A 12,560-nucleotide genomic window follows, 5' to 3' on the forward strand; every position below is an offset into this window, starting at 1 on the left:
AGAATTGTATGATATATAACCTTTTGTGTCTGACTTATGTGACATGCTTGCACAGTTCATGTAGCATCCATCACCACTTCTTTCCATTTTCTTTTTTTTTTTTTTTTTTTTTTTTGAACCGGGAATTGAACTCAGGCCTTTGCGCTTGCTGGGGAAGCGCTTACTCTACTGAGCCATCTCCCCGGCCCGCCCCCTCCGCCTTATTTTAAAGACAGATCTGTTTTGTCTAGGCTGGGTTTGACCTTGAGATTCTTCTACCCTAGTGTCTCAGGGTGCTGAAAGTATAGGCATGCCTGGGTTGAGTCTCTGTCCCCTTTTCTCCCCTTCCTTGGACTTTTTGAGAAAAAGTCTTGCTATGCAGTTCAGCTGCCCTGAATTTGTGTGTAGCCCAGTCTGTCTTGGAACTTACGGTGCTCTTCCTGCTTCAGCCCCTGAAGTGCTGGTATTATAGCATGTGCTGCCCTGTTAAATGAGTGCTCGGATTACCCTCTACACCAGTGGGAGCCTCTCTCTCTCCTCTGTCCTTTCTAGCAAGATGTGCTATACTAGTAGTAGTGCAGCTATGGCGTGGGTGTGTTTTTCTCTGAAGACAAAAGATGTTAATGTATGAGGTGTTTCTTTTCTAAACTAAAACCTCAGTATTTAGGTTTAATTGCAGTGTTGGCTCTCTGCGGTAAATAAGTGGGCTTGGGGTTGCGGCTTGGGCACTTGTCTGTAAAGTGTCTGTCATCACTGTGCTCTTGTTCCTTCAAGTGGAAAATTGCATTTAGAGACAGAGTTTGGGCACTACAGATGCTTATTAACACCACTAGGTTGTCATTGCCTTCCGATCATCTGTAGGGGACAGAGCTGTATCTTATACAGAGAAAAGTAAAACATGGATTTATACAAACATTCCGACTGAAATACAAGATTTCAAATCAGTATTTTCACTTCTAAAGTATCATATTTTTGTCTCTCATATGTAAAACCCTGATTCCAAAGAACTTTAACATGATGCCTTATTTGGTGTGGGCGGTCAAGGGAGAGTTTGAGTCAAGGTAACATCAGTAGTATTGCAAGTAATGAGATTATTGGTGCTTTTTATCTTTGAGTTATACTCAGTAAATAATTTTCTTACTTCCTTTGGGATGCTATAACAAATTACCTTAGACTGTGTGATTTATCCATAATAGTTTGTTCCTCCCAGTTATGGAAGCTGACAAGTCCTCAGCACCAGCAGCTCTGGCGAATGGTGAGGTCTTGCTCTCTGCCTCATGCTCATATGGTGCCTTGCTCTTGGGTCCTCACCTGAGAAGTGGCTGAGGGGTGGCCTTGGTTGGTCCTTTCTTCTTTTGGGCATTACTGGAGATGGACCCAGGGACCTTACACTAGGCAAACCCTCTACCGCTGAACTACATCCCCAGCCCTTTTTATTTTCCGACAGGGCCCACCAAGTTGCCCAGGCTGGCCGTGAACTACTTGTAGTCCTCCTGCCTCAACCTCCCTAGTAGATGGTTGACGGGGGCGGGGGGGAGGGACTTGAAATGCTTTTAGAAAGGCACTGATCCCATTTAGGAGGACATAGCCCCTAATAACATAATCACCCCCTGATGGCCCTGGTTAATACTGTTGCATCAGGGATTACATTCGAGCATAACTTTGGAGGTGCGCAAAATTTAAACCTTAGCAAGGATATCTAGGCAAGATGCTGCATTGTTATGTCACTTCAGTTTTTTCCCGATTAGGCACAGCGTTAGCGCACTTAAGTAGTTGGGCTTTTTTTTTTTTAACAGCTTGCTTTCAACTTTTAGAAATTACTTTTTTTTTTCTTTGATTAATTTCTGAATTGTTTTGATTGGGTTCTGAATATAAGATTCATTTTCAAAGTTGGAACTATAAAATAAACTATTTTTGGAGAGGTACAGTGTCCATCCGTTTTCCGTCCCTCTATAAACAGCCATTTTTATAAGCTTTTCATTTAGTATTTTTTGGAAATATAACCAAATATGCAGATGTGGTGCTTGTAGTTCCCATTCTTCCTACACAAGCTGAAGCACACTGTACCTATTTTCCTGTACCTTAGGATTCAAAAATGAAACCCCCCCGTGACAGAATTACCAGCCAGTCTTCACAAGTACACTGGGGTGTGGGAGAAACATTCATACTGCCTCAGGAAACGTGTGCATAGCATTCTTGAAAGATACTTCCAAAGATCTAGGATTCTTTTCCTCAGGCTGCCTGGGCTTATGGCTTATTTTAGAAATATCTTTAAGACATTTGTAAGACTTATCAGTAGGTACATCTTCCTGCATATGTTAGCAACAATAGACTTGATATGAAAAAGATAAGACAGCTTTTTAAAAGAAAACAGTAGTTTGCAGATCTTCTTTAGTGGCAGGGTGAAGAGTTAAAAGCCGTGCATTTCTGTAAGAGCTGGCCCGTGGGGCCTCCGTCTCTGTGGCTTCTGCCTCCATTCGTTCCACCAGCTACCAATCGAAAAAAAAAATCATCTCTGTACTGAATACATGGGCTTGTCCTTATTATTTCCTAACCAATGAAGTATGACAACTGTTTATATAGCACTTATGTTGTATTAGGCATTACTGAATGTACATAGATTATATGTAAATATTATGCATAGATTGCATGTACATTTGATATAAGAACCTGACCATTTGAGAATTTCAGTACCCTAGGGGGTCCTAAAAAGAAACCCCTGCAGGTGTCAGAGATGACAGTAGTCACTTCTTTCATTGATACCCATTGAGTAGATCTCTGTCTCACATTTAGCATAGCCAGAGCTCTCTTTTGCATAAGGCAGTAAGGAAGCACGGGAGAAAGATAGGAATAGTTTAGTTCAAAAATGTCACACTAAGATTATAAGATACTTTCACAAAGAAATTGTGGCTTCTCTCCCTGCATGCCGTGCCGGCCCTACCCCCAGGGTGTGCTGAGATGGGGTTTGACACTGGATGTGGTAGCATGCACCTATATAATCCCAGTGCTTGGGAGGCTGAAAACAGGAGAATCACTATGTCCAGATCTACGTAGTGAGACTCTGTAGACCCCGTACTAAAATACATTAAAAAAAAAAAAACTGCTATGATCCCAGGAGCACTCGGGAGGCTGAGGGAGGAGGAATATTGCTGTTTCAGGTCAGTCTGGGCTACAGAGTGAGTTTAGGGTAAGCCTGAGCTATACAGCAAGACCAATAAAATAAATAAAAATAATAAAATACAAAGGGGTATAAAAATATTAGGGGGATAGTTGGTGATTGAGGGTGGTCAGGAAAGATCTCTTATTTCACTTAAGTGTGTGGTCCCACGGTGCATCCATTTACCCAGAAATGCCTTGAGCTTATCCTTTGTGGCAGAGGAGTATTGAAGTATTTTAAAAAACCTCACATCTTCTTCATCCATTCATCAGTTGATGGACATTTGGGCTAGTTCCAAGATTTGGCTGTGACAAGCTGGCTGTGACTTTTGAGAGCAGATACAGACAGCCAAAGGACAGAAGCAGGGGTGTCAGGAGCAGTGTTAGGAGACTGCAGTGATTCAGAAGAGACAAGTGTAGTGGCATGACGGGGGAATGGCGATGAGCGAGGGAGCAATAAATGCTGGGTATATTTTGACGTTAGAGTGTACTGATGGACTGGGTGGGTTATGAGAAAAAGAGAAGAGGAAAGCTGACCCAGAGTTGCAGCCAGAAGAGCGAGAGGAGGTAAAAAGGTGAAGTGACATGAGATCAGAGAGTCGGGTGAGGCTTTGGAGTCTTGGTAAGGACAACAAGTGGCAAACCTTCCGGTCAGCAGCAGCCCAGGCCTACAAGTTAGAGGACAGTTAAAATATTAAAAAGAGTGTAATCTTTAAAAAGGAAAAAAAAAAGAACAACAGAAAAAGGAAAGACAGAAGAGGAATGGAAGAAGGGGGGAAGGAAGGAGGGAAGGAAGAAAGAGAAGGTAAAACGAGTGTGCATCTGTTACTCTGCCCATGGGCAACAGAGTTTGGCCCTGCCCTGCCTCTTTTGGAGAGAAGTATTTGTTTGATAAACAGGAAGTCGTTTCCATGGGTGTAGGGAGAAGAACTGATAGCGGAGAGCTGCTGGGTAGAGAGCTGCTACCCATGGCTAACTGGGGGTGGCTGACATTTTTTAGGTAGCCGCAGAAGCCTAGCACACACGTGGTCCTTTCTCATTTCTGGACTGAGCTGCTATTCATCCTGAGAAATGCAAAGTGGCTGCGCGTTGCTGGAGCTGTTCTAGTGTCCTTTGCAGCAGTGTTTTGCATCAGCGAGGAGTTGAGAGTTAGCAGACAAATGGAGACACTGTCTGGTCAGAGTGGAAAGTGACTTATTTTAAGAAATATCAGCTCCCTCCACTCTCCCGTTAGTGGCATACCTCGGACACTCCAGAGAAGCCGGTCTGGGGAAGCAAAGGCTGGCTCATGTGTGTTTGTGCTCTTTGAAAACTTAGAATCTAAATGTTCCAGAAGGTATTTCATCCTGAGTTACATTAGGACAAATATAAGTGAATTCGGAAGGAATCGGTACATGCTGATACCTGTGTGTACTTCCGTAAGTGCAGAATTCGTTCCCTATTCTAGTAAAATTACCCCAGTGGGTATGTCAGTCAGTAGTGTCAGTTTATTTCATGAGGAAAAGCAGATAAAGATCAAATTAGTCCAATGCTAAATATTTAAGATGATTGAAAAGTATGAAAGAAAACTCAGACTTTCTACTTTTGATAGGAGCTTAAACCCTGAGACCCATTTTCTGCTTTTATGTGAGGTTCAGATTGTTGGGGTGGAGTTGTGCTAGACCTAAATAGATAGATAAATAGAAAAGTAGTTAATTGGTGGTGAAAAAGGACTACGTGTGATGACCTTTATGTACCAGTGTCTCACTGAGGTTTGAGGGAAAGGACAGGAATGTGGAAATACCATAAAGTAAGATTCTGGCTTTAGTGTGGGCTACCTGGGACTGAAAATATGGAAGGTCGGGGCCAGGGAGATGGCTCAGTGGAATAAGCGCTTCCCTGGCAAGCGCAAGAGCCTGAGTTCAATCCCTGGTTCTGCCAAAAAAAAAAAAAAAAAAGGAAGGTGTTTGTGCTCAGGACTTGGGGGCACTTGCCTACAGAATTGCCCCGGCAAACCAATTGAGGATGCTGTACAACTGGAGTTTATCCTAACAGGGTTCAGAATATCACTTTGAGTATTGTGTGGATTCAGGAGCCATTTTATTTTATTTGCCATCTGAAAGCACCCCTCATATTTATTCAAATGCTGTGACTGTGTGTTAAGTCCAGGCTGGATAAATGCTCTGAAATTCCTTACTGAGAGCTAAATATTACATTTGAGCTTGAACTTTTGCTGCCTGCCTGTTGTGCATAGGAATATAAAGCAGCCATTTGTCCGAGAGCAGCTGAAAGGCGATTTTCAGGAGGGCCTCGAAACCACTGCAGGCTGCTGGCTTCCTGACGCGCCCACCAGACCCGAGGTGCGCTAAAAGCAAACTAACTGGGAGGGTGGGGAAAGAAGATGGGCAAAATAAAGCCTGAGACCACCACGGTCCGAGGGAGACCGAGCTACCATCTGTGTGCGAAGGGCACGGTGCTACTGAAGAGAGGACTTGAACCCCACACATAGCTAGGAGGATATAGCAAATATTTGTAGTTAACATCTTGAAAAAGTAATTTACATATTTTTAATATTTGTAACTATAGGAATACTGTAGGAGTTTTACCTAGGTGGAGTTTAAGTATTATAGTCTTACCCAATGAGTTGCTACAAATACCTCGGAAGCAGAATTATTAATGGAGAAAACTGATGTATACAGTTGTCACCCATAAGCCCACATAATCTTGAAGAACTTTGTGATCTATTAAAAAATGGTTAAATATTCCATGTATAAAATGAGCCATTTTTAAAAATGTCTTTTAAAAACATCTTTGAACAATTAAATTTGCATCAAACATAGCAACTTTTAATAAAAGTATAAGTTTATTCTCAGGCTTTGGTTGCTGCGTGCAGTGGCAGTTATTGCTGCAGGGCCGGGGAGATGGCTCAGTAGAATAAGCGCTTGCCTGGCAAGCGCAAGGGCCTGAGTTCAACACCCAGTTCCACCAAAAATAAAGAAAGAAAGAGAGAAAGAAACTAACTTAAGAAAAAAAAAATATTGCTTCAGCTTAGCAAATCAGGAGGCGAGGGTATTGGCAGTGTGACTTTTGTCCCAGGACAGCTAATGCCTCATGGAGATAAACAGACCTGTGCTCCATTCCACTGCTTTTAGCCTCTGTAACAATTTTGAGGACTTTTCAATCATTGTAGAAAAATAAAGGGCTTAGAAGTTTATAAATAGATTTTTTTTTTAATAAAAGAAAATCACTTATTTTGGAAATCACAAAATTAATCATTCGGTTGCATTTAAGAAGCACTTTGAAGTCTTCTGGTAATTAGTGTTTACCACCAAACGAGTGTCTCTTGGGCCTTTTAATTAATGGGTGCTTTGGCCAGATGAGCTTCTGATGGTGAACCTTCATAGGAGTTTATTTTTATGTTTCTCAAGAATAGCTGTCTCTTCAAAGCTCTTTAATTAAACAAAGTTTAGCAACTGAAACATATTATTAGAATAATAAGTCCCCTCTTATGAGAAATGGGGGGGGTCAAAGAATCAGGTACTGTTAGAGAATAGCTGCTTAAAACAGCTCTAATCTGCAGCATGCCCAGTCCTCTAGCGGCTCACGTGAAGCTGCTCTCCTTAGTCTGGGACTCTATATTGTTTAAAGTCTGAATTACGGATCTCACTAGGAGGCTGAACACACGGGAGAGAAAGCCCATTTAGCACTACCTCTGAACCCTCACAAAAAGCTGTGTTCTAGACCTTTAAACTTCAAGCAGAAGACTTCTTTTTTCCTCCCCCACTCCCCTTTTTTTCCTATTAAGTTGGCAGTCTTGGAAAAAGCAGTAGTTTTTTGAGGGAACTGCTTCAAAGATTTATCCTGAGCCAGGCATGATGGTACACACCTGTAGTCCCAGCACTCTAGGAGACTAAGTCAGGGAGATTACAAGTTCAACCCCAGCTAGGCAGTGTACTGATTTAGTGAGACTCTTGCCTTAAAATAATAACAAATTTTAAAGGGCTTGAGATATGGCTTATTGTGAAAGCCCTAGGGTCAAATCCCAGTACTGCAAAACCTAGAACTTAAGTGTGACAAACAAAACTTGCAACGATTCTTCTGAGGGGTGGCTCTCTCTCTGTCTTCTCCTCTCTTTTCTTCCTCCTCCTCTTCCTCTTCCTTGACCTCCTCCTCTTTCTCTCCCCCTTTCCTTCCCTCCTCTCTCCACTTTTCCCCTTCATCCCTTCTGGTCTTCCCCTCTTCCTCTTCCTCTTTCCCTTTCTCTTGTTTGCACTGGGGATGGAACCCTAGGCCTTTGCTTGCTTGAGTTACATCTTTTACCTTTATTTATTTTTTATTATTTTGAGTGGCTAAGTTGCCCACATTGGGTGGGCTTCTGTTGCCTCAGTCTCCCAAAGTGATAGGATTGCAGGCATGTGCCACCTGTCTTAGTAAGTTAAGTCCTCTACTTATAAGACATACTCTTAAATTCATGGGAGTGTTTGCACTCCAGGATGTTACATTGTGATCAAAGTGCAGTTTCAGTATTTTGCAAACTGCTTTGTAGATGGATTGTCAGTTTGGCTCGCTCTTTTACCCTTCCCCCATTTCTTGTGTCACACTATTTGGTGTGGCACTAGTGATAATGTTTCACCCTGAATTTATTGTGAGTACATATACCTGACCGATCCTGTGGGTGACTGAGGTGTATTTCACCAGAATGGCTTGAACAGTATTAATGGAATGACAGCCAATAAGTGAATAATACATTTATTTACATTGTCTAACTTTGCACTTTCTTACTATCGCAAGGGCTTAGGATGGCAAATATTTTCCCTGCTACCTTGGTTGATTAAAAGACAGCACTTGCAACTATAGGAAGGCTGACCAGATAGCTTAGCAGACTAAAGTGCCTGCTTAGGCAGAGCACAGCAGCCAGGGTTCGATCCCCTGTGTGTTTGTGCTGGCCCTGCCCCCGGGGCACGATGAGACCATGGTTGAGACTGGGCATGGTGGCATGTGCCTGTAATCCCAGCACTTGGGAGGCTGAAAACAGGAGAATCACTGCAAGTCCAATCTACGTAGTAAGACCCTATAGACCCTTTCTAAATACATTGAAAAGAAAGAAAAAAAAAAGAAAAGAAACCGTAGGAAATTTCAAGCAGAAAATTCTGTGTCACAAATGACTTTATTTTTAGGGGTGGTAGGTATGGAGAACTGAACTCAGGACCTGGAGCTTGCCAGGCTAACAATTCTAATTCCATCAGCTTTGTTGACCAAAAAGTGTTGATGGTTTCACAAATAGGTAAAAAATACCTATGTCATTGGTTCAGTGTTTGCCTCCCACCTTTTTGGATAGTACTTCAAGAATTTGCTGTGTTGTCCACCATCATTATTATTATTTTAATTTCAAGGGTAGCCTGATTTACAGAACTGCAGAATTCATTGCATGTAAATTATTTTGCTATACCTTATTAGCTGCCAGCCAAGGAAATTATTCATCTAAGTTGGTACAAACTTTCCTTGGCTTTCTTTTGATGTTACCTACAAAAATTATTAACCAAGTTTTGAGAGCATTTGGTAAGACCAACAAATACAGGTATAAATTTTGTAGTTGTGTTGCTAAGTGACCAAACAAGTGTTTGCGTCAAATTGTAGAACTTTAAGACGACAGAAGAGACTCCAACCTACACAGACTGTTTTTCCCTTGACAGTGTCTGCTCTTTGCTATGTTGATTAATTATTAGGGCTCTGCTTTTTGACGCACCTTTTCCATGATTTTTTTTTTTTTGCGGAACCAGGGATTGAACTCAGGCCCTTGTACTTGCCAGGGAAGCACTTATTCCACTGAGCCATCTCCCCAGCCCCTTTTTTGACTCACCTTTTAAAAAAACCTTTGACATTTATTTTTATCATGTGTTTGCTTCTTTATTATACAATTTCATAATGGGGATATGAAAAGGAAGATGTTCTGTGTTAAGATTCTTAAAAATATTATTAAACCCTCCAAGCACTTTCTTACCGCAATGCAGATGTGCTGTGCATAGCAGGATTTCTCTTCGAGATGGTGCAGATTCTTACTACTAATGAGTTTTTATAGCTACAAACCAGGATTGTGTATTGTTTTCACTTCTTATATTCAGACATTCGGTGGGGGATCTTTTGTAGCCCTGAAGTGTGAAATTGTACCAGCCTCCCAGATGAGAACTGACTATGCTCTTCTCGACCACAGACCACCTGGTGGCCCACGGGAGGATGGCGGAGAAGGAGGCCCGTCGGAAGTTCAAGCAGATTGTCACTGCCGTGTATTTCTGTCACTGTCGGAACATCGTTCATCGTGATCTGAAAGCTGAAAATTTGCTTCTGGACGCCAATCTCAATATCAAAATAGCAGGTGAGAAGTGTGCTGAGGGCTCACAAGAGAAGCAGCCCAGCTCCCTTTGGGATTCTTAAAGGACTGTCCACTTCTATCCATTCACAGAGATATATTAGGGAAGTAAGGAAGATCTAGGCTTTTAAAAATAGTCTTAGCAGGGGCTGGAGAGATGGCTCAGTGGAATAAGCGCTTCCCTGGCAAGCACAAGGGCCTGAGTTCAATCCCCAGTTCCACCCCCCCCAATAAATAAATAAATAAATAAATAAATATAGTCTTAGAGTTGGTAAAGTTTCAAAGTACTTATATTAGTGGGAATGAGGCTAAGAGACAGAAGAGAAAGGGTGATATTTAAAACACTGCTCTTTTGGTTGACAATTCCCTTTTAAATAATAAAAAGCATAAGGGGGCTGGTGAGATGGCTCAGTGGTCTAAAGCACCTCTTAGAACAAGCTTAGCAAAGCACAGGGACCACAGTTCAATCCCCCAGCACCACATGCCAGTCAGCCCCGCCCCCTGGTGGGCTGAGCTGGCCACACACACACACACACACACACACACACAAATAAATAAAATTTAAAAAATAAAAAATAAAAAAATAAATAAAAAGCATAAGGGAGAACTGTTAGTATTATATGCCATTGTGTCTTCACTCACAGACGTTGGTGACGTCACTAGGCATATAGAGTGCAAATTTAGTTTCTTTTTTTATTAGTGCACTTTTGCAGCGCATGATGTTTACATTTCCGAGTGGAGTTGGCACGTGTGTGTGATGCATCCGAATCCCTTTCTCATCTGCCTTCCCTTCCTCCCTCCCCACTCCGTCCATCGCCTGGCTCTTCCTGGCGGCTAGCACGGTGGCAGCGTGTAGCGTCTGCATTCTGTGTGAGTTGGTGCCTGGACGGGGCGCATCTTAATTCCTTTTCACATCCCTTTCCCTCCCTTTCTTCTTGCTGCCATTTCTTGGGCTGCTTCCCCTTTGAGAAACATCTACCTTTCTACTTCCTATTCTGTCCTGGAGTATGCATATTTTAAAAGTTGTGTTTTATGGTAATTGAGTAAAAACAGATCTCACAGTGGCTTAAAGGCAGCCTGGCCTTTTTATGTTTTTTCCCTAAATACAACATTGTATTAAAAGCTGTTTCATCTCTAAGATGCTAAGAGGGAAATTTAGAGCCTCTCGTGGTTTTTCTGAGTATTTCTTTTCCTTCAACATAAATATTTATGTCCAGATTTCATGATAAGTCTATTAAAGATGATACTCAGCTACTTTTAACATAATTCTCTTTTTTCAGTCCAGCTTTTTTATCTCTTTGAATTTCACTAGGCCTCCCATCTGACAGTGCCTAAAAAAATACTTCATTGTCTGTCTCCTCAGGCCTCTGTCTTACTAAACTATCATCCTTTTGCCTGACAAATAAATACAAGCTCACCACATATTGTTAGAAGAAAGTGACTGCTGTTTATATAGACAGTATACATAATGTATTTTTGTTTTGTTTCCCTCATTTTTTAGATTAACAAGGACTTTTTTTTTAGACAGGGCCGTACTCTGCAGTTCAGGCAGGCCTTGAGCTCATTTTGTAGCCCAGGATCGTCCTGAACTTGCAATGATCCTCGTGTCTCAGTCTTGCAAGTGCCAGGATGACAGGCATGTACCACTACACCCGGCAAAAAAGAGCATTTCATACAGAGAGCTGAAAGAGAATGTAATTGCCTAGAAAGGCCAAGACAGGAGATGCAGTTCTGAAGGTTGCCCTTGTGTGCAGCTTAGGGAATTGAGGTCACGTTTAGTGTCATCTGGAGGTCCAAGTGCCCAAGTGTGCTTTTGCTGACCTTTGGTTCTTTTGACTTTTATATAGACAAACCTGTTCCCTTTTGCATGTCTGGAATGTCACCTAGATTTTTTCTTATCTCAGGCTGATGGCTGGTCTCTGGTGTAGAACTTTCACATAGTCTGACACTAGCTTACTACACTGTAGCTACGAATTAAGACTTTTTTTAACATAACATTATGTATTTTCTTTACTCTTATGTCTGTTTTATTCTCTCCAAAGATGTAGATCTTGACAGTTCCCACTGGAGTGGGCAGCATGGAAAAATCTGGTAATTTCAAATCTTCCTTTATAATTATTTGTTGTAGCTTCAGTTTAATAGCAGTAAAATCCACCAAACTTCATGATCCTTAAAAATGTTAACAGAATGTATTAATTTCTTATTATTGCTGTTGCAAACCACTATACATCCTTAGCGGCTTAAAACAACAGTTTTTTTTACTTTATCATTCCCGAAGTCAGGTGTCCAAAATGATTTTTCCAAGGATGAGGACAGGATATTGTAGGGCCGGCCCTTCCAGAGGCAGGAAGCTCGATGGGAGTCTTCTTTTTTTGCCTTTTTCGCCTCTGGGGTTGGCCACCTGCACGCCTTGACTTGCATCTCTTACATCACTCCAGCCTCTTGCTTCTGTTGTCACATCTGTTGCTCCTAATTCTGATCCTCCTGGTTCCATCTTCTAAGAGCCTTTTTGATTACGTTGAACACTCTCAGATAATCTCCCCGTTTTCACATCTTCAGTCACCTCTACAAAATCCTTCTTAATTTTTTTTACCATATAAATGAAGGCATTGAGAGGAACATTGCTTAGCCCACCCTGAGTGTCACGGGGACGGGGGCAATCTGTGGATTATTGACTCGGGCAGTGAATGAGAAAGTGGTCTTGTTTTATATCCTGTAGTTTAGTTCTATTTCCCTTGACCCAAAATTGAACTTCAAGCTGAGAACCATGTTGATTGATTCTGTTAAGAAAAAAAATTTTTTTTTTGTTTTTGCACCAAAAAACCCAAGAGTAAAAATAAAAAGCAAAGGTTGTTGCTTTTTATTGAAATTGAAATTAGAAACTATTCAATTATTTCAGCAAGTTGATTTCTAAATATTTCTTCTTTATTAGTTAAGACAAATCTAAGACATCACAAGAACAGCCTGTACCTACTGGTGTGTCATTGTAGATTCCTGAGACACAGGTAGACAGCCTGAGCTGCTCTGTGTGTCATAAATACATCCTGGCAAGAATATTAGCTTTGTTAATCAAAGGTGT

At 41.5% G+C, this 12,560-nt stretch overlaps 1 protein-coding gene across 3 annotated transcripts in view; it reads left to right on the forward strand.

The window, feature by feature from the left end:
* Positions 1 to 12,560, forward strand: part of Sik3 (SIK family kinase 3) — a 260,504-nt gene that overhangs the window by 176,632 nt on the left and 71,312 nt on the right. For all 3 annotated transcript variants that reach the window (XM_004636479.3, XM_004636480.3, XM_023721083.1), the window contains exon 4: positions 9,326 to 9,487. In XM_004636479.3, coding sequence (XP_004636536.1) covers positions 9,326 to 9,487 — 162 coding nt within the window. The remainder of the gene's footprint in view (positions 1 to 9,325; positions 9,488 to 12,560) is intronic.

The sequence above is a fragment of the Octodon degus genome, unplaced genomic scaffold (genome assembly GCF_000260255.1).
Source record: "Octodon degus isolate 3935 unplaced genomic scaffold, OctDeg1.0 scaffold00080, whole genome shotgun sequence".
Classification (NCBI taxonomy): Eukaryota; Metazoa; Chordata; class Mammalia; order Rodentia; family Octodontidae; genus Octodon; species Octodon degus.